The sequence below is a fragment of the Haliotis rufescens genome, unplaced genomic scaffold (genome assembly GCF_023055435.1).
Source record: "Haliotis rufescens isolate VD_foot unplaced genomic scaffold, xgHalRufe1.0.p SCAF_17, whole genome shotgun sequence".
In the NCBI taxonomy this organism is placed as follows: Eukaryota; Metazoa; Mollusca; class Gastropoda; order Lepetellida; family Haliotidae; genus Haliotis; species Haliotis rufescens.
The window spans coordinates 16685122-16704177 of NW_025963857.1; the positions used below are offsets into that span (position 1 = coordinate 16685122).

Genomic DNA, 19056 nt, shown 5'->3' on the forward strand with positions numbered 1-19056 from the left:
GGATCCAAGACTTGGTTCCGTGTCATCTACCCTGACAGCGTGGAGACCCAGATATGACATGTCACCAGCAGCCTATGATTGGCTCCAGGGGTCAGGATCCATGACTTGGTTCTGTGTCATCGTCCCCTAGACAGTGTGAGACATTACTGACCCAGACTATTATTCACAGGCGACATAGCTGGAATAGTGTTTAATATGCGTTAAACAACATTCACTCACCCGACAAGGTTGTAACAACAAAATCTAGCACATATTTATTTCAATTTCTACACCCCCTTGGGGACTTTAGATAGTTGGTGCTCTGTGACCATGTCTTTGATTATCCAGTGTGTTATGTCTTCTGATTGGCACAAAACTGACATCAACTAGCCAATTTAAGTGGGGCGTTGCTCATACTATGAACCACTGGTTTGTCGGTTGAAGGCTTGATTATTTAGTGTTCGTGATATAAATATATCTGGAAATCTACAACGACTTTTACAGGACCCGTGAAGATTCCGAGGTAGAATAGATTTTCAGCAACACATACTTGCCGTAAAAGGCGACTATGCTTGTCCTAAAAGGCCACTAACGGGATCGGTTTGTCAAGCTCGCTGACCTGGTTGATACAGGTCATCGATTCCAATTGCGTGGATCGATGCTCATGATGTCAATCACTGGATTGTCTAATCCAGACTCGATTATTTTACTGACCGCCGTCATATAGCTGGAATATTGCTGAGTGCGGCGTTAAACAACAAGCAAACAAGCAACAAAAAAACGACTTTTACACAACATTCAATCACCAATCATGACTTGGTCCATGCGTGTCGTATCTTTCGTGCATGTCATATTGATTTTACTAAACGAGTGTTGGAATTTTTGTGTTTCCAGGGCAAGCGAGAGGGTAATACACGAGCTCTCACACGAGTTTCGTGAAATCAGTACGAGATACAAGCGAGTGTTATTATTTCTTAATTACAGATTATTTCTTAAACCTTATGTGCTCCCCCATTGGAAACAAGACCGCCTCCGTGGTCAAGTGGTAGAGAGCCTGCCCGGAGAGCGGAAGGTCTTGGTTTATACCAAAAGATGTTAAAAGATGGTACTTGTTATCTTGCCAGGCGCTCGGCTATTACAAGGACTGGTCGGCTTGGAGTCAGTATACTGTGTCTGAGTAGGGTATTCCTGTTAAACAGCGGCATGGCATCTTAGTGAGCAAGAACTATAAAACCGGCATTAGTCCGGACTAGTCACACACACGTGCATGCACGTCGCTATATAAGTGCAATAATTTTGAACACAACCTTAAACGGAATTTCACCTCACCTTACCTCACATGCAAGTGGTGTTGGGCAGCCATGTGGTTAAGGCGTTAGGTCATACCGAAGATATATAATGTGCGAAGCCCATTCATCTTGTCTCCTCTCCGTGGCTGAAATATTACTGGTAGTATACCCAAATATATATCACATCTTAGCAAGTTCGTCTATTATTATTTATTATTTTATTATGCATGTGCGATAGATCCAACACGGAGACAGTCATATCACAGGGGGTGTAATAACCAGACCCATATTACACCCCTTGCCGGACTGATATGGCTTGTCAATGCATTTTGAATGGGCGATCGAGATCAGCCCGGTTGGTAAGAAATTAGAGTTACGTCCCTTAGTGCGTCGTCTGCTCGTCTGCCCAGCTCGGTTTCCCGTGACAATGACTTCCAAACAAGGAGAAATGTTTTGCATTCACTTGCAAATAGATACATTTTACAACCTCTAACTACAGGCCAATTGACAGCGATAAGCTCACACACAGGTAAGAACTGACCATTTGCGCTTAAACGTAAGTTTATAGGATAGTTGTGAGAAGGATGCTACCGCCTTCATACTTTTTAACGTTCCTGAGTCAGGCATACAGTTTTGCGAAAGAAATATTGTTTTTTCACTATTTACCTATCATTTTCACGGTTAATTTAAAACAGTCGCTATATGGCTGAAATAATGCCGATGCGACGTTAAAATTTAACTCGCTCACTAATTGAAAACCGATCCAAATCAATAGTGTGATCGTCCTCCATGGTTCTGTTTATCACTGATCCCTGTGAGTTAGTTGTTTTGAACATGATTTCATCTCAACATATCGTGACATCAGATTAATATGGAAGAAATTCCCAAGTAACACAGATCGTTTATTACCTTTCGTGAGTGAGTGAGTATGGTTTTACACCGCTGTTGGTAATATTCCAGCAATATCGCGGCGGGGTACAGCAGAAATAAAATTAACATTTACCTTATGTGAAACCCAGGAGCGTGAGAATGGTGCTGACAGACGAAAAATCCTAATCGGTGCGAATCTGGGATTCTTACCTACAATCAACCAACCCAGTTACTATCTAGGTTTGTCAGCACCAATCCCGTGCTCACATAGTTGGAAACGACTACACATGCCTTTGGCGTTGAACAACAAGAAGAAAACTTGTTATGGTAAAAAAAATACTGATGGAAATGAATAAGGGAACAAGTTTTAGACACCGTAAAATGATATCCTATCATCAGTTACCAGCCTTGTTTACCAAATACGCGTTGGAAACAATGCACACACAAACATCTCAACATTTGATTATGACGTGTTGAATTTGTATACGCGCTATTTCAAATGTACTGACCCTGTCTGGCGCTCGGCATTAAGGGCTAAAACAAGGACTGGTCGGCTCGAAGTCAGTATACTGTGTCTGAGTGGGGTATTCATGTTAAACTGCGGCATGGTATCTCAGTGAGCTAGCACTATAAATCGGCATCAGTCCGGACTAGAACAGGCAGCCACACACACACGTGCATGCATGCACGTCGCTATAGAAGTGCAATAATCTTGGACGCGACGTTAAACCCAATTTCACCTCACCTCAAATGTTCTGACAGTATAGCTTACTTCCCTTTATTTTTCATTGTTCCTTATTCGTTTCCATCAGTATATTAAGCTTTGTAAATGATTCTTTTAACAACTTATATTGTGGAAATGTGGTTTATTATTTCACAAAGGCGCTATTTGTTCGAATGCAGTTTCAAATTAATTTTCACCACTGCAGTATAATGAATATTACACTACACAGTATTAATATTCTAGTCACGTGGATAAACTGAAGCATCATAACATTCTTTAACGTTAAGATCTCTTGGTTTTCCTTCTAGGATTCCATACTTGGTTAAATGCAAACCGTTACCTGTAACGACCGGGTTAGACTTGGTCTTCAGCAACCCACGCTTGTCGTAAGAGGCAACTAACGGGATCGGGTGGTCAGACTCGATGCTCATGATGTCAATCACTGGATTGTCTGGTCCAGAGTTGATTATTCACAGACCGCCGTCATATAGCTGGAATGAGTGCGGCGTTAAACACCAAACGCGAAGTACTTGAATTTTTGTGCGAACAAGTCAAGTTTACGGGTGATACAACAAACAGCGAGTCCACTGCGTTCTGTGCATAGATGTCGACAACTATATTCGCGCTGGTAACACGTTTGGGTTTTGTCGTAATCCAGAATCAAATCACCTTTCACATCCTGCTGCTTTCAGTCGATTAATACTTTGACATTTATTGCCGTTTTCCAATGGATTATATCCTCTGACAAATGCATTTACATTTACAGCTCATCAACTGCAATCGTGATGTAACACACACGTCTGTGTACTCTGATGTCTGAGAGTGAGTGAGTGAGTGAGTATGGTTTTACGCCGCTTTTAGCAATATTCCAGCAATATCACGGCTAGGGACATCAGAAATGATGTGTGAGAGCGAACACACTCTGACACTGAACAGCCCGTTCCTAAATTCCAGAGAAATTGCATTACCAAATTCTTCTCATTTAGTTATCTTAAGCATCCTTATATATGCTTGTTGTATCCCCACCACCCACCCCTACAATCTCCGCTACCCTGCCATGAAGACCTGCCATGAAGACCTGCCATGAAGCACTGATCCGAATAAATGTTTGAAACAAGAAACCCAATCTGTTTATATTACCTTGCAAAACAAAACTATTTACGGCGAGTTTGAAAACCTCGTTAAATGGATCTCCTTCAACTCGATATTGTTAACTCCGCTTGTCTCGAATTACGGACAACTCTATAGTTAAGGACTATATAACTTTGTCTCAACAGGATCACTATCCGCACTTTGGTCTACCGACATTACGATTGTCTCGAATTACGGACAGTTTAATATATAAAGACCATGTACCATGTGCAGAATCATAATCAGTATTTTCAATGGCGATACTACACTTGTCCCGAGAGATGGATTACTCGACAGACAAAGAGGATGTAACGTCGTCCCCGCAATACCATCACCATCTTCCCGAGGCAAAAGTGCCCACTAGCCTATATCAAAGTCTAGTTTTCACCTAGTTATAGGCTAGTGAGAACTCCGCTTGTCTGGAAGTACTGATAACTCGTCGTTAAAGATGGAAGTAATGAATGTATCACACGTGAAGCACATTTCTGATGTCCCCTTTGTGATATCGCTTGAAAAGCGGCGTAAAACAATACTCACTCGCACTCTTCTTAAAAGTCCTTTCAGTGAAGGCAGCGTGGTGTTGTTCCCTTTGTGCTCTTGTTCAATGACTCGCCGTTCTAATGCTGCAGCTTGCTGACAAGTTTTACATTGCTTCCCTGACCCATGATGATCCGGGCTAGAATAGGCCTTCAGCAACCAATGCTTGCCGTAAAAGGCGACAGAGGCGACAGAGGCGACTAACGGGATCGGGTGGTCAGGCTCGCTGACTTGGTTGATGCATGTCATCGTATCCCAATTTCGTGGATAGATTAATTTATTCTCAACAAACCACCCGATGTATACCATAGCAGTTGTTAAAACCTGTTTGCCAAGGTGGAGTATTCACTGGATTGTCTGGTTCAGACTCGATTATTTACAGACCGCCGTCATATAGATGGAATATTGCTGAGTGCGGCGTTAAACAACAACCAACTTGCATTTTCCCTTCCGGAGTAATGCAATTATACAACACATATAACTTGGGCAGCATGAGTTATGCGCGCACCGCATTCAGTGCTAAAATCAAATCTGCGTCTGGCTATGGAAGCTGCCTTGCCTTTCACAACCTTAGCAAGCTTAACCCTGTGGTAGACACAAACAAACATCGCTTCACTACTGCCTTGCCATGTCTTGTTCGCCAATGGTTCCACCGTCAAATGTTGACGCGTCTTCTATAATAGGCATACTCTGGCTGCAGTGGTATCTGCTGTTTTCTATCTCTGAGAGTAACGATATGAACTCCACAGTAATCAGGCCCGTACAGTATTGTTCCACTCTCTCCATCCAGAGAGAGAGAGAGAGAGAGAGCACATGTTGGAATTTAGAATTTTGATATGTTTAGATTTTAAAATATGTGCCTCCTGAAGATTTTGAATCAGTGCCATTGATGACAATGGTCCAAAAGTAACTGAGGCGACGTAAAATATTAGCTTCAATTAGGCTACATACGTTACCAGGATTAAAAATATAATCACTTATCTAATTAATGCAGCACATAAGCTCCGAACGTAGATGTATTTACTTCTTAATTGCACGATCGCTCTAGTTATGTGTTTCAAGATTTGCCAGCACCATCCATTACCAACAACAAGCTGAAACGCCCTTATGTGACTTAAAAAACTGTTCAAAGCGGCGTTAAACCAAACTCACCCACTCGCTCTAACAGATGCCACCAATACTGCACAGGTAACCGCTTACCGGCTAAAGGCTAAGATAATTATCTATAATCGTTGTCGGTAATTGAGTGAATTGGGTTTAGAGGCCCGTCAATGATATTACTGGAACATACAGCGAACTTAGCTTAATGTTTGAGAACAGAGCAAAGTGACAAAGGAAACTCACGAGAACAGATATGGTACCTTCAAACGAAGGATCGTGATTAATGACAATCTGGATTCGAGCGCACAATCAGTGAATCCTGGTACAGTTAAGGAACGTAAAACTGCTAAACGAATTGCGGCGAATTGGTGTCAGTGATGGCAAACAGAGGACGGATGTCTTTATCGACGTTGATCTGCCTCTTTGAATCACGGGAACTCGTCCTTTCTGTTTTCACGGACGTTGATCCACCTCTGTGAATACCAGACACTCGTCCATTCTGTTGTCACGAACGTTGATCCATATATGTGAATACCAAAAACTCGTTCATTCTGTTGTCACGGACGTTGATCCATATATGTAAATACCAGACGCTCGTCCATTCTGTTGTCACGGACGTTGATCCATATATGTAAATACCAGACGCTCGTCCATTCTGTTGTGTCGGACGTTGATCCATATATATGTGAATACCAGACGTTTGTCCATTCTGTTGTGTCGGACGTTGATCCATATATGTGAATACCAGACGTTTGTTCATTCTGTTGTCACGGACGTTGATCCATATATGTGAATACCATACACTCGTCCATTCTGTTGTGTCGGACGTTGATCCATATATGTGAATGCCAGACGCTCGTCCATTCTGTTGTGTCGGACGTTGATCCATGTATGCGAATACCAGACGTTTGTCCATTCTGTTGTGTCGGACGTTGATCCATATATGTGAATACCGGACACGCGTCCATGCTGTTGTCACGGACAATCCATCATCTGTTCTGATTCCTTGGTTTGATTGCACGCGACCCACGTGTGCGCATTGGTTTCGCCAAAGAGGGAAACGTTAACGACAGCGTCACGTCGGTTCCCTTGCTCCAATATTCAACTGACATGCCGGGATATAACTGAAATACTGTGCGGGCGTTAAATCTCACGCGCTCGCTCACTTTCCCTATATGTTCTAGTTCTACCATGTGCACGTCCTCAATGGTCTAAATCTGTTCATCATCGACGTTGATCTATCCAACACGAAAACCAGACACTCGCCCCCTCCATGGCCTATAGGGCGTCTGCCCAGAGAGCGGAAGGTCGGTGTTTCGATACCCGATCGCGTCATACCAAAAGACGTTAAAAAGATGGCACTTGTTGTTACCGTGCCTGGCCCCAAAGGGTGATAAAACAATTACTTTTCGCCTCGCAGTCAGAATATGTGCCTGTGTGTTAAACTGCGGCCTGGTGTGTAAGTGGGCTAGCACTATAAAACACACGCACACGCACATGCATAGTGCAATAATCTTCAACGCGACGTTAAACCCAATTTTGGGGCGTTCGGGTAGCCTAGTGGTTAAAGCGTTCGCTCGTCACGCCGAAGACCTGGGTTCGATTCCCGACATGGGTACAATGTGTGAAGCCAATTTCTGGTGTCCCCCGCCGTGATATTGCTGGGATATTGCTAAATGCGGCGTAAAATCAAACTCACTCACTCACTCACTAAACCCAATTTTAACTCACCTCACCTCCTCTCCGTTGCCACGGACGTCGAGCCACATCTTTATTAATACCAGGCACTATTCTGTCTTCAATTTTGTCTCACCTGGCACGCGTTATTATACAACTTTGGACCAAACGGCTTACACATATCACTTCTGAGGAAATGCCAGCACACTATTTTCGTAAGAGAGACCACATTTCCCACTTGAGGTACGAGTATCTGCCTACATGCTATCATCCACAGTGTTAAACCTGTCCTATTTGCAGCCTACAGTTTGTATCGAGTTCACCACAGGTTATAGTTAATCCACAGAAACATGCAAAGGTTTGCTGTAAATTCTTTGATATGCTGATAAGCCCGAGTCCGGTGTTTTCACGAAGTCTCCACACCGTATATAGAGAGGCGTTTAAACTGTAACCTCGTTAGACTGGACCTTGTTAATCTGGAAACCCTGCCTATTAGAGGGTGACTGTTTTGTATGTCTATATACGTAAATTAATCCTTATTCGTAACCCGATAATGCTTGTTTGTTTGTTTATTTGTTTTTATCGCCGCACTCAGCAATATACTCAGCATATAACTATATTACGGCGGGCTGTAAATACTTGAGCGTTTAAACCGGCAGATTTCATTTTATGTAGTATCGTCCGGATTAATGAGGTTTAACTATAACTCCATCGAAAAACAAAAACAAAACTCCTTTACATGAAGACGGGTTAGATTGTGATATATTTAAATATTCTCATGAATTTATATTTGTAAGTGTTGGTTTTGAGAAGATAATTAACTATGTAAAAGGGCCTTAATATGAATATCAGTCCGCGTGGGTATGTTTGTTTGTTGATTCCGCCTACTTTAACTGGCACTATGAAGAAAGTGCACTCAGTGTATATTGCCACTGTGTTACTCGCTATTACAGAGCTGTGCTTTGGATGTTACTCATCGGCTGTCGGTACAGGACTGTTTAGAGCGTCCCATCGTCTTGTAGACGGTCCGAGTTCGAGACCAAACATGGATCAAAGGTATTTGGGGTGACCCTTTGCGTGATACTGCTTCAGCGGTTTTAAGAACGTATATTATTCACTCACTCACTCACTCACTCACTCACTCGCCCTGTTATTAGCCTCAGTGTTGCCTCACCGAATCATGTAAACATCGGCATCAATTATCATAAAACACAACTTCAGTCAACCCTAAATAAGGGAGAACATTATTCCTATATATCTCAGTATTATATTCATATCATCAATGCTTCAAGAATCAAGATATATACACCAAATCTATAAGCTGATCATATCACTGCCTCTACTGCTTATCAGTTATCACACTTTACAAAAACAAAAGTGTTACTTAATTGAATAAGATATAGGTTATTTCTTTATTTAAGTTTGGGATTAATACTAAACAATTAAAACATCGGAACATATTTGACTCCGAGACATGATAATGACAACAATATTACATCCATTGGTATATAATATGGTTTCTTCAGAGGTATATCAGGTTACAGTCTGACTCGCGCGACATCAGCACTGGCACCTTGTTGGATGGTACACGCTCAGTGGTGCTATATGTCATCGTGGCACCAGTATGGTAAACGCCCGCCCAGGTTCTGCAGTCTTGCATTTTGTTCGAACCAATGCGCTTGTGAGTGACTACAGCACACAAGTATACACACTGTAAGCAATAACCTGCCGTTACCCACCCTCTCCTGAAATATCCGTCCTTGACGCGGGCTTGCTTCACCATTTATAGGCAGGTGAGAGACACACTTGAAGAATCTGCCGGTCGGAACCATTATGGCAGCGAGGGGTGTCAGGTTAATATCAAGTGCTCCATAACAGCGGGCTGCTAAAATTTAACGATACAAACGTTTTTTGATTATTTTTTGGTTTTGAATGGTTTAATGTTCTTTAAACCAAACATATGTGCATTTTGGCTTATAATATTGTTTTTGAGTTAAATTTGATATTTTTAACTTTCTACCCCTTAAGATAGACTGGTCCCACATGACGGTATATTCGACTGTAGTCTACGGCTGTACACTGCCTGCTAGATTTCCCTCCAGTCCTCCTAAGCTGTAACTTTGGTCGTGGATTTTCGATCTATTTCGAATTAGGCGACCTAGAAAAGTAAGTAAAATTATTTTCTTATGTTGTATAATTAACTCATTTGTGAGACTACGTGTGTAACGATAATGGTACAAATTGCCGAATAAGCAATATTTATTTACATCAATATGCAAATGAGGAATATTGGATTTACCTGTAATACGGACGTTTTTCACCTGGAAACACCTGACCAGGTATCGACCGACAATCTTGACGCAGGAATCGGTTACCATGGAAAGGTCGTGATATTTCTGAGCCACTGTTATGCCAGATGTATTAGAAACTTGAGTCCACCTCTCAATACTGGGCCCCGCGCATGTACGTAAGACCATAGGCTACCTCATGTGTGCCGGTACTAAGAAAAAACCTGTCCGTACGCAAGCTTTATAGGAGAATCATTTTTAGCAAGTCTTCACTGTCGTGGGAGAAGTGGTCTAAGCCATAGTCTAGAACCACTCCAACCTTTTTCATCAGCCTGTTTTCGTTTTAGATTCTCACGACAGTGATTTATAGATAAGTTTTAAAAAAACACTTAAAATGAAGCTCTCTCCTGTCTGGAACAACTATGCGTATTTGAAGAATCCGCAGACTTTTCAACAAGTTGCAGTTCAAAATGCCCTTGACGAGGCTGAAGAGAGGGTAGGTGGTGTGATAACTTCGTTATGTCACGGGTAGCCATTTTGAATTTGATTCAAGCTTGCGCAATCGTGTAAATCTGCTCCGGGTGTAACAGTTGTAGGTAATGATGAAGTACACTTTGTTAAAGCGATGCTATTATTAGATTCCCAACCTGATACGGCTGACTTTTTCACCTTCAGCCATTGTTTATGTTTCATAAGGGGATGTTTTTTGATGGGAAGGTCCAACATGGACGGCTATTTTGGCGTTGTGGCATCCGCTTTCCAAACATTACACTGAAAAGAAAAGGTTAAGACAATGACTTCTTCAAACATCCTATCCATGGAACGATTTTCAAGATTTGTGCAAGTTTGATACACCTGTACATACCAGACAATAACATTTTCCTCCGTAGGTATATATAGGTAAGGCTGGTACGTGACGGTGTTACTGATTCACCGCAGTGTTATTGTCTGGTATGTATACCATTGCCATGTCGACATGCAAGCTGGACACAGAGACCGATACGAACACAGACCCATCCTTCCTATACAGTAGGGAAATGGAATATATGGACATCGATTTGAAGGAATATTGCCTTCTTAAATGGCCTCCACGAGAGGATTCGTTTAGTTTGGCATTTACCCCTCGCTGACTCAGCATGGATTCTTGGAAGGCCACCAGGTTTCTGCTAACTCGTAGGTGAAGCAACTATTTGTTTTTTCCTCCAAATTTCTGGCGCAAACAAGAACAAACAAACTTTCTCCAGCAAAATAAGTCAGAGCGGTTTCACGGTTATTTACTCATCATGGATATTTTTGTCAACTTTGGAACAAATAGGCGATTTTTTTGTCTCATAGTTATAACGGGTCATTAATCCTTGGTATTGAACGCTTAAACATGAAAACATTCATAAACCATTTCTATGATATAGATGGACTATGGTTGTGTGTACGCTGGTTCTTTGTGTTCCGATTTGCAAACATGGATCCAATTAAGAATATCTTCATGTAATTAATTAATGGTTTTAAACAATGAACAGGTGAGGCTCAGCGGGTAGCTATGACTAAGAGGAGGTTCTTCGCCCCCGGCTACTCAGTGGTAAGATTCACAGCATTCAACTAACACACGGCCACCGCCATTTGTTTCGCCAGAAGACACTTGGCAGCCATATTGGAATTTCTGACAACTGCTTTATTTAGTAACTCCAAAAAAGTTATGTAGTCCTACCACCGGGCATAGACTATTTTCTGGATTTTGGTGATGATATTGAGTTGTCAGATGTTCCAGGATATTTATATTGTTCTGCAGCTTTGTACAACTTTTGTTGCGACATGCTTTACATATTCAGAGAACGGGGCACTGTTACATGCATCAATCTTTGTGCTACGAGTTTTGTATCTCCCATCATTTAACATAGACTTGTAATAGTCGAAGCGCAAAGAACGTTTCGTTTTGTGGAACGAAGATCCTGTCTCCTTTTTCTCACACAACATACGCATGTTGTCTAACTGTCTAACTGAATTTAATTGAATGTTACGATCGTAAATGTGTATGTGCAAAATATGCTTAGGTACTGGGTTTAATTAAAATGGCCTATGACAACGACCTACGTCACTAAGTGAAATGTATCTGACGTCCACTACGTGTCCTCAAGGTTATAAACGCATTTGATATCAAACACATATATTCTTTAATAGCTGTTCCCTTATTTATTTTTTCAGTATGTCAGTACTAATCAGTGATAAATGCATGAACAAGCAATCTCACGCGTACAACTTTCTGTGTGTATTTGAATCTCTATCTTTTGAATTGCTAATGTAACATAGTTTACTAACACCTGGTGTCATCATTGATTATCAATGATCCATTCATATTATTGGCACCGCCAGTTTGCCTTTTACGCCCAATGGAATCTGTGTTGGTGGAAAATCGAGACCTGTATGCTTTGGCGTTGACGTTTTATATCTAGATCACATAATAAGGGAAGCGAGATAATGTGATCTCAGAATAAGGTACTTCCGTAATAGACACTTGAGAGACTCTCTCTCTCTCTCTCTCTCTCTCTCTCTCTCTCTCTCTCTCTCTCTCTCTCTCTCTCTCTCTCTCTCTCTTTCTTTCTCTCTCTCTCTCTCACACACACACACACTCTCTCTCTCTCTCAATATTATTATGGGTATGGATTCTATTCCACATTTAACGGTGGAATAGTTTGGTGTAGACAAATGCAACCTGTCTGATAGACCTAGGTTCCCACATATGGGTACACTTCCCGATTCTCGTTTTCCCCGTTATAGTGTGCAAGCGGTGTTCAACTACACTCACTCACCCGAGGGGAATAACTGACTTGAACTCCATGTAATTCCCCGAACACTCATTTGCTTAGATTGCAGGAACAGTTCTGTTGTTTGTCAAACATTTTTCTCGGTCATGTTGTCCGATCAACTTTAGTTCTCGTTACTGAAGTAATTACATTCCCCCTTTACCCTACAACCCTTCCTCCATCCCCCTCCCGCCCATATTTGAAACATAGCCTGTTGTGTCAGTGGCCTGTGCCAAGAGTGCCAAATACCTACAATGCAAGTACCAAGTTGCCATGGAAACCTATGAAGATAAGAACGTAGCGTTCTAGATCTTCCGTCATGTTTTCCTCAGATGCGCCAAAGATAACAAATCCAAGGATCACACTGCAACACTTGGTGCATTTTGTTGCATATTAGTGCATTTGGATTAAAAATTATTTTTTTTAAATGAGGGTCCAAATCTGTATTTATCATGGAAGTTCCTCCACTCTGATATGATAACGTGGGTGTGTTCGCAAGAATCCCCGTGAGTCAGGGTTGCTGGTTCGGTACCTGTAGGCGCACTGTGGCGTAAGACCGATAACTCTATCTGTATATAGGCTGTGTGTGGGTGGGTATGTGTGTGCTAATGCAAGGGCAATCTTGTCATGGTGGATGTAATGTATAAAATGGAGCTCAACCGCCAATAATGATACCAAACGGAAACCTTTGTACTTTACCTGTATAAAGTTCATACATTTTTTAGATTTGACGGACAACGTGTAAGATATTAACTGATTTAAATACTGTATATCTATTATTAAATTTTGTATTAAACTTAAACTAATTCATTATTTAGTTCAACATAACTTATGTAATTATGTTTATTGCAAAGTATACCTATTTCGCAGATTATAACTTCTTGTTTCTTTAAATTCCATTGCTGTTTGAAGTACATGTTTTCAATATGGTATTTAACAAAAACACAAACTGTACATTTTGAGAGATACGTTAAAATAAATAAATTGTACTGGTGACGTGTGCAATGGAATTCCACTGAGACGTATTTAAGTCACGTGGTACTTAAGGTCTTCCAGCCATTTGGTATGACCAGATGTCTATCTTTAAAGTAGCATGCTACTTGTGAGAAGTCAAGTGATAGGTTAAATTACCACCGAATGTCTTTCAGCCTTAAACACCAAAAAATGTGTATTGGAAAAGTTAACATCGCGCATACAGCATATAGACATAGAGTTCTTTCAAGTACAAAGTACCGTATCCTAAATAGTAACAGCCTAGCTGGAGCTCGGGCCTACCAACCCCCGCAGTTGTTTATGAGCAGGAAGAATTGTTCCTGCATATGCGGCCGAGTCTATGTCAATATAGCTTTCCGAATGGCTCTCACATATGCGGCCGAGGCTATGCCTATATATACCTATACCTTCACTCGTGTTGTGTGAGCCAGTGAATGCCAGTGGGTTGACGCGATGCACTGATACCGGCTCAAGATACTCATATATCTGTCACTGCCGCATTTCACTGTCTCTCCGTTATTAGAACCAGAGCAGCAAATATTCTTACCTGAAGGACGAATAGAGATATGCAATTCTTGCGCGGGGGAATGTGTGACAACATAAGAACACATGCAGACACTTCACATCCGGTATATGGGAAAACGGTAACATTGAACACCAAGCCGAATGTGCAGCAAGGCAATTTCTCTCGGATGGAGAGTGACATAAAATAAGAATAACTGTAGATTTAGTTATCTGGCCACTAAAAATGCTGTCATAGTGTAATTCTTGCTTTTTAAAACATGACAAGTCCGTATGGAATCTCCATGCAAGCATATATATGGAATTGGACAGGGCTAGGGGAAATCACAGACTAAAGTCCAGTCCATGAAATCCCTTTCTCTTTGAAATCCTTTGTTTAGAAAAATATAAAAAAAACATTCTGTATAATTATTTTACCTCATGGTGAATAATTACATATCGTATCGGCGTATCTCAGGTAACATCGGCATGTTTCCTTGATCATAACGTTAGCAATATTTTTTAATAAGGAAATAGTTCCACAATCAACTTTTAATAGATGGATTAATTTGATAATGGATTAGGAGATACCAGGTCTTGTATATATTTTCGGTGTAGGTTTGGACACGTGTAGGTCTTCTCCATGTGACAATGGAGATCGGGTATTTGTAGACTGAGCCAGATTGAACTGTTGGATATCGGGTATTTATAGACTGAACCAGATTGAACTGTTGGATATCGGGTATTTATAGACTGAACCAGATTGAACTGTTGGCGGTGACTAAAGTGGGCGTTTAATGATCTGGTCCAAACTTGAATAGACGCAAGCCGGTTTCTCAATAACCCACTAAAACGATACACAGCACATACACTTAGGTAGATATACATATATCCCCAATCTGCTGAAATCATTATGTTGGGCTTACTTTGGGGAGAGACAGTGAAAGATGTAAAGAAATGGTAGTCTTTGAGTCATTTTGATTGCGGGCAGTGGGTGGCCTAATGATTAAAGCATTCGCTAGTCACACCGAAGACAAAGGTTCGATTCCTCGCATGGGTTGTATTTGTGAAGTCCATTGCTGTACCCGCTAGAATATGCCTGAAGTATTGCCGAACGCGGCGTAAAACCGCACTCACTCACCCTGTTTGTGTAGTGTGACTCATCCCTTGTTCTTGTCGCATTGTTTCCCATCATTTTTGAGAAACAGTAACAGCTCCCATATGCCATGTTTCCACTTCAAATCGAGGTTTATCTCAGACATGTAGTCGCGGTGCAATCAATTAACATGGAGCTAAACAAAACTGCACCAACTGCATATTTCTTTAAATAGCTAACATTCCATTTGTCTGATAAAACTAAGCATTCCCTCACTGAGAGCTCAGAACGTGTGTAGCCCTCGTATGGTGCGCACAGGGAAGGTAAAAAAAAAACATGGATACTGAAACTTCCGATCCGAGGGACTTGAGATTGAAAAAGGTACGTCTTGCAAATCTGCATATATACGACTCCTGCCAACTCTCATTCGTCAACACTCGGAAGTTTCCGTTTACTGCAACGGACCTGTCCGGTTGACACGGCAGCATGCCAAGCACCTTTGAACTTTGTTAAGGATTTATTTAAGCGATGAAACTGAGGAAAACTTTATTTTACTGATTGGAGATAACGTGGAAACGTCACTGAGAACTGTTTACCTTAAAAGGTAACACCTTGGTGAACTGTCTGTGTTTGGAATAAGTAAATAGGAAATAAGTAAAATATCACAGCACTGGCAGTATATTTGGTCAAGAAGTCAAAAGGAGAGCAATAGAGAAAGTTCCGTAAGAACTTGGCGAAACTAATTCAGGTCGACGTATGATTTGTCTTCGCTAAGTTGCTCAGGTTGTGAAAGGCAAGGCAGCTTCCTTAGCCAGACGCAGACTTTGTTTTCGCACTGAATGCAGTGACCGCATAACCCATGCTGTCCAAGTTATATATGCATTGTTTTAATGCATTACTCAGGAAGGGAAAATCCAAGTTTGTTTGTTGTTTAACGTCGCACTCAGCAATATTCCAGCTTTATGACGGCGGTCTGGACCAGACAATCCAGTGACTTGCATCATGAGCATCGATTTACGCAATTGGGATACGATGACATGCACCAATCAAGTCAGCGAGCCTGACCACGCATCTCGTTAGTCTGCTCTCGCGACAAGCATGCGTTGCTGAAGACCTATTCTATCCCGGATCTTCACGGGTAGTGAAATGCAAGTGAAAACTTCTGGATTATCAAGGTTCCGGATTAACGAATTTGATACAGAGTAATATCCCTTTGCAACAATGTATACTCCCCATGAACCGGGTGCACACTGATCCAATGATCGGGGTTAGCGCTTTGAGCACGCACCTTGTATATGGAGTCTAGCGCAAAAGAAGTACATATTATTTATGTCGCCCAGCAAGTGGGATTCCAGACTTTCTCTTCATGATAATATTATTTTGTATTCTATTTTCATGCAGTTAATATGTTAATACAGTTATGGTTATGGTATTAATTGCAGAAAAATGTAGTTGATATAATCCCCCTACATTTTAGGTGTTAGCTCAGTTGAAAGAATTTCAGTAATTGGCTCCCACATCAAATCGATACGCGTGTCCTCCGTCGTGGAGTATTGCTAAAAGCGGCGTAAAACCATATTCACTCACTCACTCTTCTTGGCAATTCCAAATGGAAAAAAGGGCGAGTCAATCACTCAGTCACGATACCTCGTACCACAGAACTTAAACTAATCACAAGAACAAGAATGCAAAGATATGATACTGCACAGATGGTGATGAGCCGTACATGCTTTTCTGACGGAGCTGTACCGAAGAACCATCTGCGTGTTATCATAAGCATATCGGGTGGTATGCAATCAGCGGCATACACTGCTAAGACTGGTCGTTGGCTGTTGCTGTGTGTTTGCCAAGGTGTTGATCCCATTAAGTCATCAACAGTCTCCGGATAGACTGGTACGTTTATTACAATAGTGTACACATGTGTGTTGATATTTCTTGTAAACATGTTTGTAAATGGAGCCATCTTACTAGTGAAGGTCACAGTTGTGTGTTGTTCATTGGGACCTGCTGTTTACATTAATCTTCTTTCGAGATACTGTTTTCCTGTTACCAAATCTATGATGCTGAAATATAATTACTGGATATCAGTTTACCTGTAGTGAATGTTGTCTCAGGTAAAGAATACAGATGCTATACTACTCAAAAGAAGTTAAGGATCACCCGATTCTTTCATATTGGTAAAGTTAATCTGTCATGGCATGAGAGATTAACTATAGTAATATGAAAGAATCAGGTGATCCTTAACTTCTTTTAAGTAGTATATTTTTACATTCATCTTAAAATACCTAATAATGTGAACCTGTTTGCATCAGTGTCCCGACACCCTTACACCAGTCGGGGCACAGGTGGCCCGGCCATCTAAGGCGCCGCAATATTCCGTGAAGTTGCGTAACTTGGGCACGTCAGAAACCTATGATCGTGGGTTCAAATCCCGGTTCGCCCCGATTATGTTTGTTAGCACCATACCCGTGGTTTCACCAATGTGGTAAACGTCTGAGACATGCATCGCTTCGGGCTTTATTCCCTCATTAACCTGACACGCCGCGATAAAACTGGTATATTGTTCAAAGCTGCGTTAAACTCAGCTCACTCACTCTCACTCTTCCAACGCGTAAGCATAATAAGCAGGTGCCATATTAATCAGATCGATTCATGTAAACCAGATCCAGACCTGATAGAAGTCTGTTTTGATCTGGGTGATTTAAGTTCAGGTATCATGATTTGCTGAGCTGTTTGGCTGTGCTGACGAGTGGCACGGAGGCGCCGATAGTTCTCCTTGTGGCTACATGTAACACTCCCGCGCACATACGTCCTTCCTGTCTGCACAGCTTACCACACTCGGCCAGAAGCCAATCCGACAACAGGTGCCCTCCCGCCAGCCCGCCAGCCCGCCAGCTCGGCGGTGGAAGCTGTGGGGAGATTGATACATTCAGTTACATCAGAGACCATATAATAGATTATATGGTCTCTAGTTACATCATGAATGTTGTGTTGTCTGAAGTACATAGTTAACCTTGACAATAAATTAGCTTGTGTAGATGAATTTGTGGATTTCAGTTTTGTCTGGTGGTCTGGTGTCTTGTGACAGAGATAGGATTAGTGACACCCATGACTTTTAACTTACTTCCTAACTGATGTAATTAGCCATACCTTACCTAACCATCTTTTTGTAGACAAATTAGATTGTATTGCGGGTGCCACTGGTGCAAACACATGCTTACACTTTCCGCCTGGTGTCATCACTGGTTTTTGGTGTCGTACATTCATATAATGTCACTTCATAATTCTCTGGCATTGACGTTTTATAATTTGAATACAGTAAACTACGGTTATAACGAACTCAAAGGGACTACTAATTTTAGTTCGTTATAACCGTAATTCGTTATAAGCATATAGACAGTAAAGCTACAGCAAGTAGTCGGGACTAAAAAGTTAGTTCGTTATATCCGTTAGTTCGTTATAAGCGTGTTCGTTATAACCGTAGTTTACTGTACCAGTGAATTTCTTGTTTAAACATGATGTTTGTTAACGTTAACACCGGGTATTAACAGCAGGGAGAAGTTGCTGTATTTGGACAAGGTGCATCGTTATTGATAGTCGTGAAGAAGGTGTTCAACGTGTTCATTGCACTGTTCCACCCGTAAGATCCGGGTTAGAATCGGTCTTGAGCAGCCCATACCTGTCGTAAGAGGCGACTAACGGCATCGGGGGTCTGGCTCGCTGACTTGGTTGATGCATGTCATCGTATCCCAGTTGCGTAGGTTGATGCTCATGGTGTAAATCACTGGACTGTCTGGTCCAGACTGGATTATTTACAGGCTGCCGTCATATAGCTGGAATATTTCTGAGTGCGGCGTTAAACAACAAACAAACAAACTTAATGTAATTGATTTCACATGATGCTAAACTTTGAACACACAACCTACGTAATTGAGCTGCCACTAAAACCACCCCTTCCAACATGTCCAAATGGAAGGAAATCTCAAAAACTCTCGTCCCCCACATACAGCTGGAATATTGATGATCGCGGCGTTAAACAAAAAAACCAACTAACATTTTGCTGTTCGATTTG

At 41.5% G+C, this 19056-nt stretch overlaps 1 protein-coding gene across 29 annotated transcripts in view; it reads left to right on the forward strand.

Annotated features, from left to right (window-relative positions):
* The first annotated feature begins 9336 nt into the window (after window positions 1-9336).
* Window positions 9337-19056, forward strand: part of LOC124137947 — a 43634-nt gene continuing 33914 nt past the window's right edge. For 4 of the 29 annotated variants that reach the window (XM_048397640.1, XM_046504385.2, XM_046504388.2 and 1 more), the window contains exon 1: window positions 9833-10092. In XM_048397640.1, coding sequence (XP_048253597.1) covers window positions 9991-10092 — 102 coding nt within the window. In that variant the 5' untranslated portion in view covers window positions 9833-9990. Of the gene's footprint in view, window positions 9475-9823; window positions 10093-11113; window positions 11173-15220; window positions 15366-19056 lie in introns of those variants that run through there. The other 25 variants (XM_048397646.1, XM_048397643.1, XM_048397645.1 and 22 more) reach the window with 14 other exon arrangements.